The following is a 21970-nucleotide window of genomic DNA, read 5'->3' on the forward strand; positions in this document are numbered from 1 at the left end:
CTCTGAGTTCGTTTCTATTGATAATATTGGGTGTGAAACACAAATTCTACAGACTATATGGGTTATATGTGAAATGTAATAAAAAGAAAAAGAACGAGGGGTTTTCTGTACGTGGCAGGCTCTGACAGGCATAAGATTCAGTATCGTTATAGCACGGAGGATACTACGTGCATCTTGGCACGTAGAGAATCCTTTTCCTCCTAACCGCCTTTCCCTGCCACAAGAAAGAAGATTCCAACCAAATCTTAAGCGGCAACTGGCATCTCTTTCCCGTTCTCTCTTTTGCTTCGCAGACGCAACAACAACGATATAAGTAATAAGAGACCAAATCGTCACTAGTCGAAGCCAAGCCAAAGCCAAAAAAAAACAAACTCAAAAGCTAAATATAGAAAGAGAAATCTATAGAGAGAGATAGAGATAGAAAACACCATCCACCACCACTCTAAGATGCCTTGCCTCTCAGTCTCCGATGTGACTCTTTGTTCCAAATCACTCCCTAAATTATTACATGGCGACAACTCCTCCTCTTCTTATCCCCTCGAACCCTAACCCTAATACCATACCTCGAAACTTACCGTCTCAACCATGGCCGATGCGTCCCCAAAGTACCGCACTCCGCCAACTGACCTCCTGCCCGCCGCCGCTGTCTCCAGCGATCTCGTCGTTACCGCCCATGATGGCCTCCCCTTCTGGCAATACATGGCTGCCGGCTCCGTCGCTGGCGTCGTCGAACACACCGCTATGTTCCCCGTCGACACCGTCAAGACCCGCATCCAAGCAGGCGTCGGAGCCGGGCGGTGCCAGTTCTCCCTCGCTGGCGTCCTCCGCGCGGAGGGGTTCCTCAGCCTCTACCGAGGACTCGGCGCTATGGGGCTCGGTGCTGGCCCTGCCCACGCCGTCTACTTCTCCGTTTATGAGATCTCCAAGGAGTTCCTCTCCGGCGGAAACCCTAACAACCCGGCCGTTCACGCCGCCTCCGGGGTGGTCGCCACCGTGGCCAGTGACGCCGTGTTCACGCCCATGGACACTGTGAAGCAGCGGTTGCAACTTAGGAATAGTCCTTACAATGGAGTGGTTGATTGCATCGGGAGAGTGGTTAGGGAGGAGGGGTTTGGGGCGCTCTATGCTTCGTATAGGACCACTGTGCTGATGAATGCGCCGTTCACGGCGGTGCATTTCGCGACATATGAGGCGGTGAAGAGAGGGTTGGTGGAGATATCACCGGATAGTGTGGATGATGAGAGGCTCGTGGTGCATGCGACGGCAGGGGCTGCCGCCGGTGCATTGGCGGCTGCAGTGACCACCCCGCTTGATGTCGCTAAGACCCAGTTGCAATGCCAGGTAAAGGTTTTTTTCAGTAGTTTTATCGGTTCGCTCATTTAAAATTTGAATTTTTATTCGTTTTGTTATCTTGTCTCTATGCATCAATTAATGTTGCTGAATGATAGTGCTGTTGTCTATACATGTGAGTGACCCCTGATATTGATCTATGGAATCACTTAAACATTCTTATATGAACTTTAAGGAGTGCATATGTAAAGGAATTGGAAGATTCTATTCTCTTCCAAGGATTGATATTATATTTGTGATCCAAGCGACAGTAGCTGGTGACACTAAAAGTTTGTCTTTTCCCCTTGATATTTGGGATCTTCAGAAATACTTCGATAATAAATTCAATTTAAATGATCGATCATCTACGTGACAAATACTTGGATGTTTTTTTAAAATCCCTTTTCATCATGTAGTTTTTGAAAAAGTCTGACACCTGTATATTGTTGTTTAACATATAAGTGCTTGAAATAGGCCTGTCGAATTAGATATTTTCTTGTTATTGTTCAAGATCTTAGTTGTGGAATACTTTTTTAAGTAGCTCAAGTACTGAAGTTATGCTTCTATGAACATATAGTTGACCTATTGATTTGAAAAGAAAGTCATGCTTCTATATTCATTATGTGGAGCAAAAACTGAAATACCAAAAATTTTCAGTTATCAGTGAAGAGACTCCCCTCTAATTGGAATACTTGTACACATTCCACATCCAACTAGATATTTGAGTCATCATAGTTAGGATTTTTTTTCCCCCTTCCTTTTGTGTTTGTTAGCCATGCCGACACAACTATATATGCTCCACTCGTATGCCTGAAATATCTTTTAATTGTTTGTGTAGTGCAAATGAATTTCAATTTCAATTTCCTTTCCTTTAATTTTATTTTTTTTCTAAACTTCTATGGGCACTCTATAATTTTGGCAGGGTGTATGTGGCTGTGACAGATTTTCTAGCAGCTCTGTCAGAGAGGTTATGCGAGCCATTATACAGCGTGATGGATATGCTGGACTAATGAGGGGGTGGAAGCCCAGGATGCTGTTCCATGCTCCAGCTGCTGCCATTTGCTGGTCCACCTATGAAGCATCCAAGACCTTTTTCCAAAGGCTGAATGATAAGAAAGTGACCTGAGACCCCTTGCAGAAGCTATGTTACTCTCTTCTTCTCTCCTTGTAGATGTGATTCCAAACCCACCAATGTGCCTTCTGGTTCAATCAAAAGAAACAGTTTGCTGCTGCTGCTGCTGGGCCAAACGCAGCCAATGTGGAGCAGGTCGGCATCTACTTGGAGAATATTGTTTTACTTGTATTATTTCTTCTTATCAGATAATAAATCCAAATAATATTAAATAGGGGCCAAATCTTGTTGAATAAATCGTTCAGCATGAATATTCATGCCCAAGGTTGGTGTATCATCGAGCTGTACATGTTATTTTGAAGGCATCTGCTCGATATTGGTGTATATAGTGGGTGAAAATATATAACTTTTCTTTGAAGGTCCACTGATTATATAAATGCTCTGATATTTTGTAAGAAAGATTGAAGCTTATGGATGATTCAAAACCAGGACCACAGTATCTACAGAGTAGAGCCAGACATTGGAAAATTAGGAAAAGAGTACAGAATTATTTTTAATGCAAATCGGGTAAACCGAATATAGACTAGCACAAATTTCACTTGCTAGAGTCATCAGGACTCGGTTATCAAATTCTTCTGATACAAGCTGCACGCTATTATAACCAACATTTAAGTTAAAAAGCTTCTTAGCAAGTAACAAATGTAGATTTAAAGGACGAAACTGGTATTCACAAACTTGACATGGATAATTAAGATGATCCGTTGTGACTTTGACACAACATCCTAGTAAAAACCTAGAACTTCTCAATGCCGACACCATCTCTGAGGACCTCATATGCATCTCGGCTCCTGGTTTTCTTCATCCCAGTAGAAAAGTGGACCTTTGATCCTTCTGTCTTGACGCAAGTAACTTTTGACCAAACCAAGACCTTGGTCTTTATGCCTTCAATATCAGCAAGTTTTCCCTTCTCTAGATATCCAGTCACGGTGGTGAAGAACCGCAGTACTGAGGAATCCTTGTAACCTACCTCGCAAACAGAGGGTATATACACAATAAGTTTCCCTGTTTCTTCATTGAACTCATAATTGGTGGCATCTCGTGGGAAAAGGCCTGCTGGCAAGTCATACTCCCGCAATAGATCAGGTAACGGTTTCTGCATCTTTCCTGGGATTGAAAAAAAAAAATTCCACAGAGGTGTAAAATTAACCATGGTCCAAAATTTGATAATTAAAAATCTCAATATAGAGGTATTATAGATCAATAAGACAAATTAGTATGATTTCAGGTACGAGTAATTATAAACCTCTGCTTCAAATGAAAGTTCACTTCTTGATGCTGTATTGCTGTTATCAGGCAACAGATACAGGATTAGCAGAAAGTTGAATAACCTCATATCTTGAAGTTTATAACTAATATCTACGTCACTGAGAAATAGGTCCGAAACAGCAACCAGAGACCTTTAGAGAAATGACATTTTTAAAGAGCTATACTCAGAAATTTTAGGACAACCTATTTTATATTGGAAATAAAATGGCACAGTTGGTGTAGATCTTGATAGGGAGTCTCTTTAGTGCTGGCACAAGGCATGTGCCCACTACACCAACACAGCAATCCAAGCTGATCAGCTCCAGTATATGAACAGTGACGTTATTCAATTGCTTAACACCCACCAGGGATGGCAGGAGTCAAGCTAAAAAGAAAACTATGATTGTATGAACCTTTCAAAATGGCTACAGTGTACGCTCCCTACCTGCATTGTAAGATTAATTGTATAGAATACAAAGCACAAATTACTGGAAGGTGCATTGCATTATGATGTGAGTTCCTCGTGTGGTGATAGTAGAAATAAAGAGAATGATTAAACCGAAACAATTAATGAACCAACGAATACATCAGCCTTGAGAAAAACTTTGATCTGCAATACAATGTAACAGAAAAGAATGAATACAATGTAGCAGAAGAATGAACCAACAAATACATTAGCCTTGACAAAAACTTTGATCTGCAATACAATATAGCAGAAGAAAGTAATGCTTATATAAACAGGACACATGAGCTGAGGATATTACCGTTTGCATCATAAAGAAGGCTTGTTCAGATTTTTTGGCATTAAAAACCTCTTTTGCCATTCATAGATATTGTGTCATTCTTTTAACATAAGCTTTTCTACAATCTTTTCCACAACATCCGCCAGTGGCATTGATTAATAGGCAGTTTAAGTATGTCCAAAAATAAGTACATACAAAAGACTAGAAAAACCCTACAGGTCAGATATAATATAAAAAATAGAATCACAGAATTAAGAAGTAGGCGAAGCAACGTAACAAGAATAAAGGCTATCCAAAGAGGAGGCCTGTGATGTATAACTCTGCTTTGCCTAACACAAGGATATTGGGATTTTTTGCTTGGTTTAGGATACTCTTAAACACAAAGCATTTTTAGCACTGAAGAGTAAATTATTTCAAGCAAATCCAAAAAGAAGATAAACAATCCCACTAAATAATTCCAAAGGAGAAAGTCCATGGAAAGACAATTCACCTTTGATTTTGTTGACAAACCATTTTGCTCCCCCTTCAATGCTGGTAGAGAGTGACTGAATTCATAATGCAAAAGCTGGCATTAGTACAAGAAAAAGGAATATTGATTACTTTCTTTATGCAAACTAACGCATGCAAAAAGACTACCATTCTGACAAGTGCATTTCAATCGTGTACATTATCCAATAACTCTAAACAATCCTTAAGAGTGTTTGTGACATCTGACTAACGCAAAAATTGATTTCAGAGGGGAAACGAGATGCCACGCGAATAGAAAATATCGTGGCAAGCAATACATGTTCAAGCTCTAAAAGTCACCGAGTAAATTGTTCGTGCGATGGGGAAAAAGAGAAAATGATCGGATCTCATCAAGTGAATACAAGAATCTGAGAACTTTGTTAGCAGAATAGCAAAACCAATTCACAATGAAACTAGGATAACAAGAATCAGATGCAATTTTTACGATCAAACCCTAAATCCCAAAATACCAAACTCAAACAACGTCATTCCACCCCTTTCTCCTGTAACAATCGATTTATAACATTGCCAGCCTTGAATGCTAAGATATTAGGAGATCGAATTCGAGAAAATGACGAATAATGCGGATTGCAATGGAAAAGAACAACGAAGAATCCTACGAGCTTACATTAATGTCATCGCCGACGGAGGAGATCTCCTTGTTGGCCTTCTGACTGAACCAGTAGGATCCCACCTTATTCAATATCTGATCCATCTCTTTCTTCTGCTACCACGCTATCGATTCGTCGCTCGATCGAACCTATTCGGAGGTCAAAACCGCCTTTCCCTTCTCTTCTCGCCCGCCCGGAAAAAGAGCGTAGAAGAGAGAGCGATAGGCAGATGAGCTATGGTCCTGTCGATAACGCGCCAACGACCAATAAGGAAACCAGACCCTGGTGCGGATCCTTCGCAAGTATGACTATAATTTTTATTATTTACTTTGTATTAAAAAAAATCACACAGTTACAAAAGACCGTTAACTTTGGCGGCCACGACCCATGGATGAAGTTGTTATTTTCCAAAAATAAAAAGTTAAAAATTCTCAAAAATAGAAGTTAAAAAGAAAAAGCATATCAATTTTTGATAGGTAAGAAAGTTATTTTTTTTATTTATCTTTTATAGTCAAATATTAAAAGCAGATAAAATTTTTAAAAGAATTATTTTTCTCGTCACTTTCTATGAACCAGACATACTCTGAAGTGTTAAAAAAGAGTTATGATTATGAGTCAATGATAAAAAAAAAAAATAAGTATTCTTCGACCAAGAGTAACTCAATTAAGATTGATATGTATCTAGATAAGGTTAAATTTTTTAATCATTTCGAGGCCCATAAATTAGTAAGATTATATAAAGAGTCAATTCTCGCTAGATATAAAGCTACATAAACATCAAAGTATATAAGATAATGAGCTAGACAATTAGGCAAATTATTTTATTAAACGAGCCACATCTACTCCACCACTCTAAGCCTGAGTCGAACTACTTAGCCAAGTCAATTCATTAAACTCACCTACAAACATATAGCAATTTCTATATGCTCAAACTAAGGCTCAACCCCGCAACCTCTTGTTATAGGGTAGTAGTACCAATCAATCTATATCTACTATTTGTGCTATATATATATTACTGGTCATCTGGCTATGTTTATAAGGTGTTAGTGGATTCAGACTCTCTTAAACCAACCGATAAAGATTTGACACCCCTAAATGTACCATTACATGCAGAAGTGGCTCAAGAAAATTGTAATTTGTATGGAAATTGATTGGAATTAAAAAGAAAAGAAAGGAGTGCATAAAGTAATAAACGAAATGTTTTGTCAATTAACTATTATACGATCGTAGGATACTTGTCAATTAAAGCACAATGAACTTGTTCTGAAGAAAAAATAGAGCAAATTGATTTGATTAAACCTATTTCAATGAAAAGTTTTGTCAATTAAAGCACAACGAACTAGTTCTGAAGGAAAAAAAAATAAAGCAAAGTGATTTGATTAAAGCCTATTTCAATCAATTTCGACGCTAGGACTAAGCCAGCCGGTTCAGACGGGCGTCAATCCAGTCCTTTTCCAATTCGAATTCGCATCTCACCGTCCAATAATAATGTCCTAATCTTAAAGTCAGGGGCATCCGTTCAACAGGGGTAAAAGCGGTATTCCAGCGAAAGCCCTGAGATAAAACAGAGGTTTTGGCTCGAAGGTAGCAAACCCTAGGCGGCGGTGCTAGCTTCGTCGTCGTCCCCTCGCGCTCATCTACACGCTCTTGCTCCCAAGGTAACTCCATCCCCAGATCTAGGGTTAGTATATCAACTGAAATTTCTTGCATCCTTTGGTTTCCTCCTTTTGTTTGGCATCAAAGTTTAGCATGAATCTACCTCTTGTTGTATTAGTTTTTAGATTTGCAGTGTCTTTTGCGACCTGTATGTTTTGTTTTTGAATCTAAATTTCGTTTATTGTTTGTGTTCGAAAGATTGTTGTCCATAGAAATGTTATGGGATTATCACATATTGGTATAATGACGGAAAATATCTTCTTTTTTTCCCTTCCTGTTAGTAACTATTGTTGTCGCATTAATTGTTGGAGAGATTTCCGTTTATACATTTTGATCAAATTTTAAGCACCTGTAATTTTTTTAATGTTTTGTATTACCGGGATATAATTCATGGAAACAGAACGTTTATGGTGCATTCTTTTTGTTTGCAAGTGAGGATCATTGTTATGCTTTTTTCCCTACGGTCGTATTTTATATCAACAAGTAACAATGTAATGGCCATGTTTGAAAATAAAGTATGATGAGAGAATCAGCTTTTGGACCGAGGAAACTTGTTTGGTTGCTAGTTCTTTTCATTACTGTGAACTTTCATGATAATTTCCTCACTAAATGTTATCATTTTTGCTAATCTGCTCTTAACATTTGTATTGGTTCAGTATTTCTTATTGATTTTGTTTGATGGTTAACAAATTAATCCTTTTAAACAATTTGTTTCAACTTGTTTTTGTTCAAATCTTTTGAGGTACTATTCTTTTATGTCATTCTCATTTTATTTTACTGAGTTCTCTCTGTCACGTAATTAAGTTTGACTTGTAAACCAACCAGAATGTTTACTGCAAGGAAGAAAATCCAGAAGGATAAGGGCCTTGAACCAACTGAATTTGAGGAGACTGTTGCTCAGGTTTTCTTCCTGCACCTGACCTGGTCTCTAGGTTCCCCTAGATTTAATTGTTGGAGTCTAATAGTTTATTCTGTAGGCGTTCTTTGATTTGGAGAATGGTAACCAAGAGCTAAAGAGTGATTTAAAGGACCTTTACATCAACTCGGCAATGTAAGTGTGTCTTCGGATGTCTCATTTCTTCTGTTTGCAGTTTAATATGAATACTCACCTTGTAATATATGACTTCTTTTCATTTGGCGTAGTCAAATGGATGTAGCTGGCAACAGGAAGGCTGTTGTTGTTCATTTTCCCTACAGGCTTCGGAAGGCCTTTAGAAAGATTCATGTAAGGCTTGTGAGGGAGCTGGAGAAGAAGTTCAGTGGGAAGGTAAGTCTGCCTTTCATATTTTGCACACTTATAAGCAGAATCAATGATAACTGAGTGAAGTTGCTGTTATTGGAACACTAACATGAAGCTTCGAGTTAGGTATAATCTGCAATTCATAAGGGTGGTTGAAACTCATTTAGATTGTATTTTGCTGTGGACACATAAGTATTTTATCGACATATCGTCTTTCACAGTATCTATCTCTAGATTACCTAAGGCAGATCAGTAATTGTCTTTCATGATAGTAGCCTGAGAAATGTCCTGTTGGGTAAATGTTTTGGATCTTTGTCTTGCAATTGAACTCTACCCGATAGTAGATCTGCATATTTAAACATGCTACATTGATGTTGAACCTTTAGAAGCAGTCAGATTATGAAGTTGTGCTTTTTTGGTATTTCTTGATACTTCAAATGCATAGCAAACTGTTTCATGGAACTGGGACATTTACATTATATCTAAATACTAATTTAATGACCTCAAATATTTGAATAGGTTGCAACTTGCTAGAATTTTGTTTTCCTGGGCACCCTTTATAGTTATGCTGATTCAAATACGCTGGCAAAATACATAAATAGCTGATCTCTACTTCTGTTTATGTTTGCCTCCCTTTTTAGGATGTGATTCTCATTTCCACTCGGAGGATATTGAGGCCACCTAAGAAAGGTTCGGCTGTTGTGCGCCCTCGAAGCCGCACTCTCACTGCAGTCCATGATGGCATATTGGAGGATGTTGTTTATCCTGCAGAGATTGTTGGAAAGCGTGTAAGATATCATCTGGATGGATCAAAGATCATCAAGGTTAGCTCTTCTACTGTGATTGTGTTACTTATAGCTCTGGTATGAGTATTGCATCTCATCTCCTATTTATGCCTTGGGTTAGCCCATCTTTTCTGAATGTATAAAGTTCATCATCAGTATAACATCAGCATGTGGTTGCTTTTCACCAGTGAGATCCGTAATAGCATTTCTCTATGGATCTATGATATCTATTAAAATAGAAATGACAAATACATGGAAATTCAGTCCATCATCTCTTCGCATCTAGGAAGTATGAAACTTCCACATGCAAGCCATTTGTCTATGGAGAAAAGTCTTCGCAACCTTTCTTCTCTGTTTCTCACCCAGTTCGTTTACCATAGAGCTTTTATGATGTGATCTCTGCAGATCTTGTAGTGATATTTTAGTGACAAAATTCAAGTTAGCCTTGTGGGCTCCTAACATATATTCTTCAGAGTTTCTTTATGGAAAATTGTATCTTTGAAGATATCTTGGTGTCACATTCAAGTTACTAATTTGTCTTGTCTTGCACTTAATATTAATCCATAAGAAGCATATTCGTGACTGTTGAGTAAATCTTGGACTGACATAATATGCCTTTCCTTTTCCCATTGCAACAGATATTTTTGGACCCAAAGGAGCGCAACAATACTGAATACAAGTTGGAAACATTCACAGGAGTCTACCGCAGGCTCTGCGGGAAAGATGTGGTTTTCGAGTTCCCTGTGACCGAGAGTGCATGAAGATGTTTTTCTGTTGAGTGAAACCAGGGCTTTTCTTTGATGAAGCAGCGTTTGATTTTGCTGTCTTTTGAAGAACTGGAAATTTTGATGATATTTTGTTTAGTTTTAGTCTATGCCTGTGCTAGTCCGGAAATAGCATTCTGCCATTTTCAATTTAATGAATAGGTTTTTATATACCGCTGTCAATGGAACATCTATTTTGTACTTCCTTGGTACCTTTGATTTCACTATCGATGAGGATAAGATAAGAGGTCGCTTTTCCTTTTTAGTGAGGAATTGCTGCTACATCTCTATTTTCTTTTAATCGTTTATATTTTCCAACAAGCAGGAAAAAGATGATGGTAGTCGAGAACTTTATGCTGGTAGTTTACATGTGGCAAGGTGAAGTGATGGGTACATGGTTTTAGTGATGTGGCAAGGTGAAGTGATGGGGGTGAGGGTGTTTTAGTGATGTGGCAAGGTGAGGTGATGGGTGAGGGTGGGGGGTGAGGGTGGGGTAGGTGAAGTGAAGGTGAGGGTGATGAATATTGAATGGGTTCCGCGGTGGGGATGGGTTAGTGAGGGATCACGTGTTTTTAGTTATAGCTAGTCGGTTATCAGACTTCGCTGGATATTCATTTCGAGCCTGTTATGATGGCTCGGGCTCGGCTTAGCTCTGACCGAGTCGGACTCGAGCTTGACGAGCCAGACAGTTTTATTTTATCTTTGTTCAAATAAAATTTATATTTTTAAAGATTGCATATATTTCGTCTTTTCTTTTTATATTTTTTTAACGCTCGGATTTAATTTGGACGGTATTAATAAAAAATATATTTTATTATAAAATATTGAATAATTTTTAAATATTTAAATTACTTATATATTTTTTCCTTTTTTCATCATACCTCTCTGTAAAAGTAGGTGCTAAATAAAAATTATATATAAAAAAAAGTCGGACTATAAAATACTAGAATGTGAATATAAAATATAAAATGTTATTTGTAAAAAAGTTAATTTAAATTACGACTTTGCGGAGACCTGTGTTTTTGGTAAACAGTCGCCCGGGCCTCGACTTTATCGAGAAAGATTACTTTTTTTAGACGCTTTACGCCCAATCATTCCGGATAACGCTTGCATCCTCTGTCTTACCGCGGCATGCTTGCATATCCATCATTTGAGTCTCCAACAATTTTCACAATCACTAGCTAATATGCTTTTCTCTCATGCCTTTCTTCGTTCATGGTTCGATATTCTTTTTTATGAAGAGAATGAATCTTTTTATCGAAGGATCAGAAAAAAATCGGTCCGAATCCACTGCGGGAATGATTTTGGAAGATTCAAAACAAAAAACAGCGGTATTTGCTAGCAACAACATCAAAATCGAATATTTAGGAAGAATTCGGTCTTGGATAAGAATCTACAACGCACTAGAACGCCCTTGTTGACGATCCTTTACCCGGACTGAGGGTCGCTCTACCAGCTCAGATTTAACCACCGGGTATAGTAGATGAAAAAATAGATCAAACCTTAAAGTCAGATTATCGACTCTCGGGAACAGACCCAGTGGAGACGGGGTGGGGCTTGTAGCTCAGAGGATTAGAGCACGTGGCTACGAACCACGGTGTCGGGGGTTCGAATCCCTCCTCGCCCGCTAAATGGAAGGATCTTATCAACGTCCATGAATGATAAATCATAGAAATAAAATTATGCAAAAAGGGGAAATATAAATACACATATTTATAACCCAGAGGGGTTTATGCATATTGGTTTGGAGGGGTGTGATAATTTGATTACTCCCTCACTGATGGAAGAAAAACGTTCATAATTTAAAGATATATGCCATCGATATTTATACATATTTCTAAAGAAAGAGATGTTTGGATATAATTTATAATAATTCATAAATAAAGAAGACTTAGGCATCAAGTGCCTATATATTTATACAATTTTAAGTGGTAGAAATGTGTTGCTATCTTAATAAGATGCAGGTCAAATGTAGTATTCATAGCATTGATTCCATTGGAAGATTTGACAACTAGTTGGGCCTCTTCCTCTGAAGAAGAAGGCAAGATAAAAGTCTGATTATCCCTGGTGGACTTTACCACTTGCTCCAGCAATCAGCATGCTTTAAAAGATTCCCCTCTTATTATAAGAAGGAAGAATAATTCTTGGAGTTATCATGAATCAAGGGAAAGTACATAATATTTGGGTATAAGGTCAGATTAAGCTTAAATAATATGTTGAATCCTGAGTTAGAATTTTGCCAGTTAAAAGTGATTGGATGCATCAAAGGTTCAGTGCACCATTCCTTCTCGCTTTTAAGCTTTTAGTACACATGATCAGTAAAATTGGCATGGGATGCTTTAATTTATTTTTTTAGAAGGTAAGACTTTCGTTTAGAAATAAAATGGCAAAAGACGCAAATGACCTGGGATCTCTAAAGACTCGAAAAAGTTCGTCAGTCAATAATAAAAACATATCATGAAAAAAGAAAAAAGATAAATGATACAAAATAGTTCCACAAAATAAAAGGCTTAATATCCTCTATCACTGGAGAAAGGAGTGGCTACAGTCAACTGTGAGGGAACACTGGCAAGCAAACAACGATACGAAGGGAGGCGACAGACAATGGCGAAACACTCCTTGACAACAAAGAAAAGAAAATAGAAAAGCATAACAGATAAAGAGATGGAAGGTGGACGTTGACATGCGAGGGAGGGGGATGATGGTTACATGCGAGGGAGGGGGATGATGGTTACAAGCAAGGGAGGGGGACATAAGGGGACGATGATGGTGAGGTAGAAGATAGGGGTGGTGAGAGAGAGGTGCATGACGCCGATAAGAGGAAGGAAGAAAAGAGATAAGAGAGAAGTTTAAGAGGAAAGAGAAAAGGAGATGAAGAATGTCTCTTCCCTCCTCTAGCCACTCAAGCTAGGAGAGGGGAGGAGAGAAACTCATACTTGGGCGGCAAACGAAAAACCCTAATCGAACTAGGGTTGGAACTTGGAACATAGCCAAAATAGATTAAAACGTGCCTCTACGACAAAAGGTGGCCTTAACACTCTCCCCAAATAAAATTGCTTGGAATTCAGAAAACTCTAAACAAAAAAGGGATTAATTAATCCTAACAAAATTGGCCAATTTACAGCCTCATTTATTTCTCTCTATACGATGCTTAACTTGAAATGAGTTCACAAGGAAACAACATTCTTTCACCAGATTTGGGGTGTTCATGCTTTGATTAAGTGCAAGAGAAGCATCTAGTCAGTTTTTATTTCTTGGTGAGTGAAACCAAATCGTTTCAGCAATCACCGGGGCTTCCCGCAGCTACAATTGAGTTTAACGGAGAACGCATTAGCATCTCTGAACAGCCACCCTCCATCCCCTGTTCATGGCTCAAAAAGAGCTATCAGTATTAAAAGTTTAATCCATATAGGGTTAGGAAGGTGCCAAGTAACTAAAATTGTTGCTCAATTGGCACTGGCCCAGGCCAAATTAACATTAAGATAATAGCAAGTCATGAGGACAGTGGTCCTGCTCATATGGTAAATTGATAGGTTTTTTATCATTATTATTATCACATAGCAATTCCACCCACTCCCTTGGAATTGGAATCATCACCACTGTGAAATGGTTGGTTTTAGCCTTAAGAAAGCGAAAGACCACCCAACACTAAAAAGCATACATATATATATATATATATATATATATATATATAGGAGTATAAAGGCTGTACTTAGTGAAGAGACTAGACAACTACAGAAGTATATATAATTCAATGACTGCATGATCTTTGACCTCAGTCATTGCAAATGTGATTGGTGTTTCCACCTGGTGGCCCCCAATCTATTTATACATTAACAACTACTTCCGTTGGGTTCCTGGCTTACAGCATGAATGCTTTTGCCATAGAGAGAGTACCATTCCTTATAAATAGAGGTGATCAATCCGTGACCTACCAAAGCAATGAAACATCTCAGGCAACCTCTCTCTGTCCTCGCAAATAGGGTCATCTCATTCGTAAGTCTACTGCAAGACAATACCTCTTCACTGTTGTGTTTCCTTGTGATGTTAATTTAACCTGGCACGCATTGAGGCCAAATATTATGGTCCATTACTTAGAAACTTGTCTTCTCTCTCTCTCTCTCTCTCTCTCTCTCTCTGCTAACACAGCCACAGGAGAGAACATTAGGTGCCAACCTTTCACTATGCCAACTGTCCTCACTATATCTCTACACCAAATGCATTCCAAATTTCCACACCATGACATATATAGTTTTGTCCTTCCTCTCTCTCTCTCACACACTCTCTCTACCTCATCAGTGCTGTTAAAGTTGTATGTGCTACTACAATGAAACAGGTAGAAACTGCTGCTAGTGGTTGGTATTTGTCTTAATCCAAATAATATGATTCTAAGTTTTCTTTTCACATGTAAAAATATGGCCAACATATAAAATGAGATGCAATGCTTGGGTATTAAAGCAACCAGAGACAGCTTCCATTTCTATCTCTCTCTGATTCAAATCAAACTAATTTGGGCTGTACAATCCCTGGGGCGGAGCCAGGAATTTTGATCAGAGGGCGAATATCTCTAAAATTATTATCTTTTATAATAATTTAAGTAAGAATATTTTTACATCTAGTTTAGTTTTCAATACTTAAATGTATTTGGAAATAAAAAAAATTATTTGGGACTATCAATAGAAATTTATGAAAATAAAAAATAAATTATAAATTTACTGGGGAGGTATGGGCCCCTTGGCTGTACATGGCTTCATCACCCATGGCCAATGTCTTTCTTACTCCATCGCCTACCTAGATAAAATATCCCCCTTGCTTAATGAGAGATTTGTGGAGTTAGGTTTTGAGTAATTGAAAGTTCAATTATTTATATATATATATATATATATTTATACATATGTGCTCTCACAATGACAGGTTGATGATGGTGCTGGTGATAATAAACTTGAAGCTACCTTTATTCCTATGATCTATTTTACATTATGACAACTAGCAGCATCTAATTAGAAAAATAATCTAGGAGAAGCCTCTAATCATATACTTCCATGTCAAAGAAATGGAACTAAAGTTTATTAGCTTTATCTTTTTCTCTCTGTCACTCTCTCTCTCTCTCTCTTTCTCACTCTTGTTACATGCATCATGAACAGATCAAACTGATCATTAATCTAACTACTCTCCTGGTTGACATGATAGAGATGAGAAAGGGGGGAGATCGAAGCCATGATGAATGCATTTAACAATGGTGGTTATTACACTGATCGAATCCAATCATATTACATGTCACATCCAGTAAATTGGTCCACATTGGCCGACCAAGACTTTGTACGTACTGATAATAAGTCACATGAATTAGATGACGTTTTTACCCAACTAGTCATCTTCCTTTTCTTTTTTTTATTACGGAAATAAATATTCTCTCAAATTTAATACTAATTATAATTATAATTATAATTATTTATCCGCGTTATGTTTGACAATAAAAAAAACACTAACGAGTTTAACGTCTTATATAAAAAAAAGTAAACTAAAATAGACTTAGCTAAATCTATCAGTATTTTATCAAAAAATTCTAAATAAAATATTAATAAATGTAATATATATATATATATATGTGTGTGTTGTAAACTAACAATAAGGCTAACATTTTATTTTATTAACTTATAAATACAAATACTGAACTCGTTGTATTTCTGTCTGTATTTATCGACAGCTACGATAAAATAGATTTTTTTTATATTAAATTTGAAGAGTAATTTATTTATTAAAAACTCGAATTAGATGGGCCCAAGAATTGGTCGCCAATTAAAATTTTCTCTATCAACGTTTAGCTTCCTGTCCTTTTTAACTATTGACACCTTTCCCTGTCGCAAGAAAGCGAGGCATTACCAACCTCTTTCATTGCTGTGGCTATGGAAGATCGAGCTAGGGTTTTTGACCTAGCCATAGAATAATATGATAATTAATTGGAATTGTTAATCTAGCTAGTTGATTATATTGAGGTAATGTATCGTGGATTAAAAGTAATTATATCAATATTGCTAAAGTACGTGTTGATTGGATGTGATCATTCTACATACTTTCCCATCATTACATCGATCATAGTTGAAAATGGAAATAGAGAAGACACCCATATTAAATATATTTAATTATATATGGGCATGCTAATGGTGAATTAACATCCAAAAAGACATTGAACACATGATATATATATATATATATATATATATATATATATATATATATATAAGACCGTATTTTTTAATATTTAATACTGTGTGATCCTATCAGCATAAACTTATCCACAAGAAGTCAAACCCATATAGTAGTATTTAAACAAAAATCGAATAGGAAGTATAAAGATAGAAGGTGATGTGTCTAAATTTATGACAAAAAGAATCTCGTGAATAGAAGTTTCCTAACTTCGCCATAAATTAATTTTGTAAACTAAGAAATACTTTCTTCCTAAGAAAGAATCTATATCAACTATTTCCTAATATATATTACACCTGGCTACAAATTATATACATTCTTCAAGAAATGCTTAATTTTTCTTCTCTCATGAAATGCAAGTTTTGCTCCGCCTACTTTGCTCGCTGAATAGTTTATTTTCTTTGCGATGTTAAGTAAGTTTAGGAATAGATAAGATAAGTGAATAAGTTTATAGGAAAGCCTTTTTTTGGTGAGTAATGTGATGCATCCAGTACAATGAACAGCTTCTCCATTGTGTTAAAGTCCTCTGATGCACGGAGAAAAGTTAATAAAAAGAAACATCTGAGTTGTTGTTAGTTGGTATGCTGTAAAAGAAGAGCAGCAGGTGGAACGAAAAAAGAGGTTTGTAAATAAATAATACCCCACCTGTCATTTTAGTACTCTCCCAAAGTCCCCACCCCCCCCCCTTTCCATTAGAAACGTGGACGGCTCAATTCATTCACAAGTTAAAACCCAAATGACACCCAAAAATTATGGCCAATCTCTCAGGAAAGTAGTAATTGTAACCAAACCAAATGTTTCTTTGAATAACTCTTTCCCTTAATCCCCAGGATCCAATCATCTCTTTAATTTGCTTGAATCGACTAATTACTCACTAAACACCTCCACATATGATTAACCAATTCCGGTTCTACGTACTACGTCAAATCACCTCAATTGTGAAAGAGATCCAGAAAATCCCGAGAATATTACCCATGAGATAACTCCAGACTCAACGAAGCAATATATTAGAGTGAGGTAAGTCTTAACTCTCTCTCTGACACGAAGTCCTTTACTTTCTTTGCTACGCCAAAACGGCAAAGATGAGGTCTCTATGCCTGATAAGCAACAGGAAGAACCCCTTCTTCTCTTTCTATCTCATCCCTTGCATCATCTCTGTCGCCATTATCTACCTCGCCGTCGTTTATGTCGTCGACTTCGCCTACGTCCGGGAGCAATCGGTGGTTATTATCCGGTTCGAGCACACTACGACGTCATCGGCGCAGGCTAAGGAAGTGGAGGAGAAACGGATGGGTAAGAAGGCGATACCGACGTTGGCTATACAAGGTAGCAAGGCAAAGCTCTTCGACGATGAAGACGTGACATTCTTGCGATTCGGCTCGATCGAACGGCACTCGTCGTCGAGCCAAGAAGGGCCGAGAGGTGGGAAGAACAGCACGAATCCTGACGGAGGAGATGTAACTTTGATACACCTTCATGAGCATGAAGAGAAGCGTATCATAACACTCGGCAAAGACGCGAAGCTGTTTGATGAAGGAGATGTAACCTTTCTTCACCTTCGTACGGTTGATTACATATCGGCACAAGATAAAGGAGATAGAAAACAACACCAAGATGAGCCCAGTTCTATACAAGGTAAGAATTCTCATCTTCTTTATATCTTACATGGATGTTACTAACGTAGAAGTGGGTCTTAATTAGAGAAGGAAATCGCCGTGCCATTCGCCGTCGGGAAGACCGACGAGAAGTGCGACGTGTTCAGCGGCAGATGGGTTTACGACAGGAAATCTAGGCCTCACTACACCGAGCAAGGCTGTGGATTGATCAACCCTCAGTTTACATGTCAAGCTCATGGAAGACGAGATACGATGTATCAGCACTGGAGATGGCAACCCAATGGGTGTTCTTTGTCAAGGTAGGCCGCAGACTTAATTAGATGTTTAATCGTGACACCAATTAGGATAATTATACTCATTAATCCAATGGGAGAATGTAAAAGAGCAATAAATTAATAAAATAATCCAGCAACTTTTTTAATCCTTATTATTGTCTTAATACTTCCAAAAATAAAGTAGCACCCACGCTGCTTACCAATTGCTACAAATATCGACAACTATGGTTAGTAGTCGTAACTCGTAACTGCACTTGTAGTGTAATTATTTGCTCGGGATAATTTGTCAATTGGAGTAGAAATCTAATCTAATCTTATCTCGGCCAATTTGATTTGGGCTTCTCTAAATTTTACAGTTTCAATGCAACATTTATGCTCGAAAAGCTTCGTGGTAGGCGAATTTTGTACGTGGGAGATTCGTTGGGTGGTGGTATGCATAACTCTATGTTATGCCTCCTCCAAAGTGCTTACAAATCACAGCAGAATCCTGGAAACGTTGAGACCTTCAAAACGAAGGTTATTCTTAATATCTTTTTACAACGACGAGTTCATCGAATCACCATTGCTAACATTCAATTTACCAACCACTGTTCTACGTCAACAGAGGTTCCACACCGTGGTTAAATTCCATTGGTCTCCCTTCCTCGTCGAATCGAACTGCGATAATCCCTCGGTTCATCGCGTCCCGGCACCGGATCGAGTGATTCATCTGAACGAAGGATCTCTCAACACTCATGCTCAACATTGGAAGGGATACGATATCTTGATCTTTGACACTTACACTTGGTGGTTGACCGGATTTAAGCGAGTGAAAACCTTGTAATTAATAATCCTCTTCATGTCTCTCTCTACCTTGTTCATTAATAATTTCCTGATACGAACTTAATAAATTATTTTTGGACAGGCAAGGTAAAGGTAATATGACGTACGTCAAGGATATGGAGATGAGTAAAGCTTATAGAGTAGTTTTGAAGAGAATGGTTGATTGGGTGGAGAAGAACATGGATCCCCGGAAAACGAGGGTCTTCTTTACAACTATGTCACCTACTCATTGGAAGTAAGTAGTGAAAATTCTTCCCTCTTCTAGATAGTAGATCACTAGGTGCAGGTGTACACTTGGCCGACCCTTGCATGACGATCATGTTCTTGCCTATTAATCACCTCAATTATAGCTGAGCTCATTAGAAGCCACATCGATTTAGTAAGTAGGGTCAAGAATCTTTGGCATTTCTCTTCGCTGACTTAGGGCAAGAGTTTCCCTGGCTCTTTGTGAGGTTGAATATATAGTTGAGAGCCCAAGCTGAGTTTTTAGACTCCAAAATTTAATCGAGAGCTGAATCGAGCTAGAATTATCATAATTTATGAGATGATATTATGTATATATGCATATATATTTAAATAGATGTATAAATTTTTAGCAGCACAAAAAAAAAAGACTAGTAATTGTTAACTTGCTTGTTCCTAGATGATATTTGTTCCTCAAAAATGACAAAGACCTAGAATTTTGAGAACAGTACTAGTTTACTTACTTACTTAATTAATTAGCGTAGGTAGGATAAGTACTACTGACCCTCCTTAGATTTTGGTTCCACAGAAAAAAATTAATGACTCTTGGGATTTTATTTATTTGCAGGAGTGCTGATTGGAGAGGTGAAAGAGATGGGAATTGCTACAATCAAGTATTACCTATCAGCAACCCAAATTACTGGGGCTCTGGAACAAACAAGGCCATAATGAGAGTGGTTGAGGAAATTATAGGGAGTTCAAAGTATCCATTTACTGTGTTAAATATCACCCAGCTATCAGATTACAGGAAAGATGCACACACTACTATCTACAAGCATCAGAAGTATAATTTGTCACCAGAGCAGCTGAAGAACCCCAGAAGCTACACTGACTGTGTCCATTGGTGCTTGCCTGGCCTCCAGGATACTTGGAATGAGCTCTTCTACAACAAACTATTCTTCCCTTAGCCCTTTTGGGTGATTTGATAAAAATTTGTTTTTTTGTGTTCATAAATACAGATGCTTATATTTTTCCAAGTGATTTTAACCAAAATGCCCTTTGATGAATTATACAATTTATTTTGTTTGTCTTTTTAGATTAAATAGTCTGATTGAGAGAATAAGAATTCATTTTTAGATTGATCACAGATCACAATTAAATTGCTCTGCATGCATTTGATGGCACACCCAAATTGATCCCAACTAATTGTTCTGCATCAAATTTGTGCAAGACCCTTACCATTTAAAGAGTGGTGGCGATCTATATAGCCCAAGTTATAAGAAAGGAAGTCAAAATAAATTTAAAAAATTGAAACTACTTTTAATAAGTAAGAAAGTTATTTCTTTAATTTATTTTCTGCGATCAAACATTAAAAGTATTAAAAAATTTAAAAGTTCTTCCTTTCGCTTTCTTCTAATAAAACACCTCCCTGAAATGAGATAAAATTTGACATACCTATTAAATAGTGGTGGGTTGGATCCTGCCCTTAATTCCCTACTAGTGTATGGACAACCCTATATTTGAGGCGAGAGAGCGAATCACATCTTTGTAAGAGGTAAGTAAAGTCCACATCCCTCCAGTTTCTCTCTCTCCCTATTCCTACAAATAATTTCACTGCAATTGAAGGCAGAGGACCCTCTCCATTATGTTCATGCTCTTAAAGACTTCCATATCTTCTGTGATGTACCTAAAATCCTTGAACAAATGTTACAAATGGGTATGGTACTATGCCAGAGATGGCCCTTGCAGTTGGAATGAGATGCCTTTGACTAAGGCCCAGGGCCAATTCTAGGCCCAGTCCGTGACTGCAGGCAATGTGAGTCTTCCATTGCTTATTAACAACTCTTTCTCTTTTCTTATTGACAATGTAATACCTGGAATTCAAATCAATGTCATCGTCGTGTAAAAGACGAGCAGATCTATACTGCTTTAAAGCAGTTGCAGTCCAAGTTGCAGTTGCTTGGTGGTCCTCCACATTGCAGTTACAAGCTGAGAGTGGGTTCAGATAATTGACCATCTTACTTCAAAGGAATCCTTGTGAGCCAAAAGAAAGCTTATAACTAAGGATCTACTTATGAGCAAGCAAGTAAGGAGTCCAAATATATAATTGTGCTGAAAGAGAGGTGTCACTACTTGGTGTTAAATTGTAAATTTATATGCGTGCTTGAACTTATAGTACTGAAATGAAAAGAAAACTCATAATACACCACAACATTATGTTTCTTGTATATGGTACAAAAACCAAGATGCCTTTGTGCATCCTTTTCCATATAACTATGAAATATTGATCTTATGGACCAAGATTACCCCAAACTATCAGGGGTTAAGAAGGAGAAGGGAAAACAACCTCGAGAGAGAGAGAGAGAGAGAGAGTAAAGTGAGTGGAGACCTAACATATAAACTACAGAGACAACTAGGAAACATTAAATCCGGCAAGCGATCACCAACTTGCAACCCAACTTGCATGCCACCTCATCTTATCTTCCAGCTAAAAGAATAATAATAATTATTACTAGCAATACGGAAGGCACAGGAGAGAGAAGAGGGAGGAAAAAAAAAGGACAAAGGGGTGGAGGAAACGATGGACAAAGCTTTCAAACAAGTTGAAATCAACAGCCCCTGCAAGTTGTGTTTTATTTTTATTTTCCCCCTTTTTTAGCAGCAAGTTGATGTCATGGAGTGCAACTTGCACGTCCGGCCAGCTAGTGATTCCCCACCATTAGGATGTGCCAATTTTAATGCATTCAATGCGATACACTGCAGGAGATTATTAAGTAATAGGCCACGGACACCGTCACTTTAGCTATTCCTATGCAAGAATTAAATAAATTAAAAACCTCTCTCCTTCTCTTCCT

At 37.8% G+C, this 21970-nt stretch overlaps 4 protein-coding genes and 1 non-coding gene across 5 annotated transcripts; 4 read left to right on the plus strand and 1 right to left on the minus strand.

Annotated features, from left to right (window-relative positions):
* The first annotated feature begins 221 nt into the window (after positions 1–221).
* Positions 222–2823, plus strand: LOC140781686 (uncharacterized). The gene is made up of 2 exons (XM_073127782.1): positions 222–1341; positions 2252–2823. The coding sequence occupies exons 1-2, from the start codon at positions 586–588 to the stop codon at positions 2453–2455; spliced, it is 960 nt and encodes a 319-aa protein (XP_072983883.1). The 5' UTR covers positions 222–585; the 3' UTR covers positions 2456–2823.
* A 106-nt stretch (positions 2824–2929) lies between these two features.
* On the minus strand, positions 2930–5854 carry LOC140781687 (uncharacterized protein At5g01610-like). Its single transcript, XM_073127783.1, has 3 exons — positions 5585–5854; positions 4940–4994; positions 2930–3565 (listed from the first exon to the last, which is right to left on the minus strand). The coding sequence occupies exons 1-3, from the start codon at positions 5669–5671 to the stop codon at positions 3195–3197; spliced, it is 513 nt and encodes a 170-aa protein (XP_072983884.1). The 5' UTR covers positions 5672–5854; the 3' UTR covers positions 2930–3194.
* A 1254-nt stretch (positions 5855–7108) lies between these two features.
* Positions 7109–10183, plus strand: LOC140781688 (small ribosomal subunit protein eS7). The gene is made up of 6 exons (XM_073127785.1): positions 7109–7225; positions 8049–8124; positions 8201–8274; positions 8367–8490; positions 9105–9287; positions 9887–10183. Exons 2-6 carry the CDS (start codon positions 8050–8052, stop codon positions 10007–10009), a joined length of 579 nt encoding a protein of 192 aa, XP_072983886.1. The 5' UTR covers positions 7109–7225; position 8049; the 3' UTR covers positions 10010–10183.
* Positions 10184–11565: 1382 nt separating this feature from the next.
* Positions 11566–11639, plus strand: TRNAR-ACG (transfer RNA arginine (anticodon ACG)). The gene has a single exon. It is a non-coding gene; the product is annotated as a tRNA-Arg (tRNA).
* A 5338-nt stretch (positions 11640–16977) lies between these two features.
* Positions 16978–20182, plus strand: LOC140782878 (protein trichome birefringence-like 33). Its single transcript, XM_073129725.1, has 6 exons — positions 16978–17854; positions 17921–18134; positions 18467–18626; positions 18715–18929; positions 19015–19167; positions 19744–20182. Exons 1-6 carry the CDS (start codon positions 17302–17304, stop codon positions 20081–20083), a joined length of 1635 nt encoding a protein of 544 aa, XP_072985826.1. The 5' UTR covers positions 16978–17301; the 3' UTR covers positions 20084–20182.
* The last annotated feature ends 1788 nt before the right edge of the window (positions 20183–21970 follow it).

Source organism: Typha latifolia, chromosome 2 (genome assembly GCF_019914945.1).
Source record: "Typha latifolia isolate L0001 chromosome 2, TyphaL0001v2, whole genome shotgun sequence".
Taxonomy (NCBI): domain Eukaryota; kingdom Viridiplantae; phylum Streptophyta; class Magnoliopsida; order Poales; family Typhaceae; genus Typha; species Typha latifolia.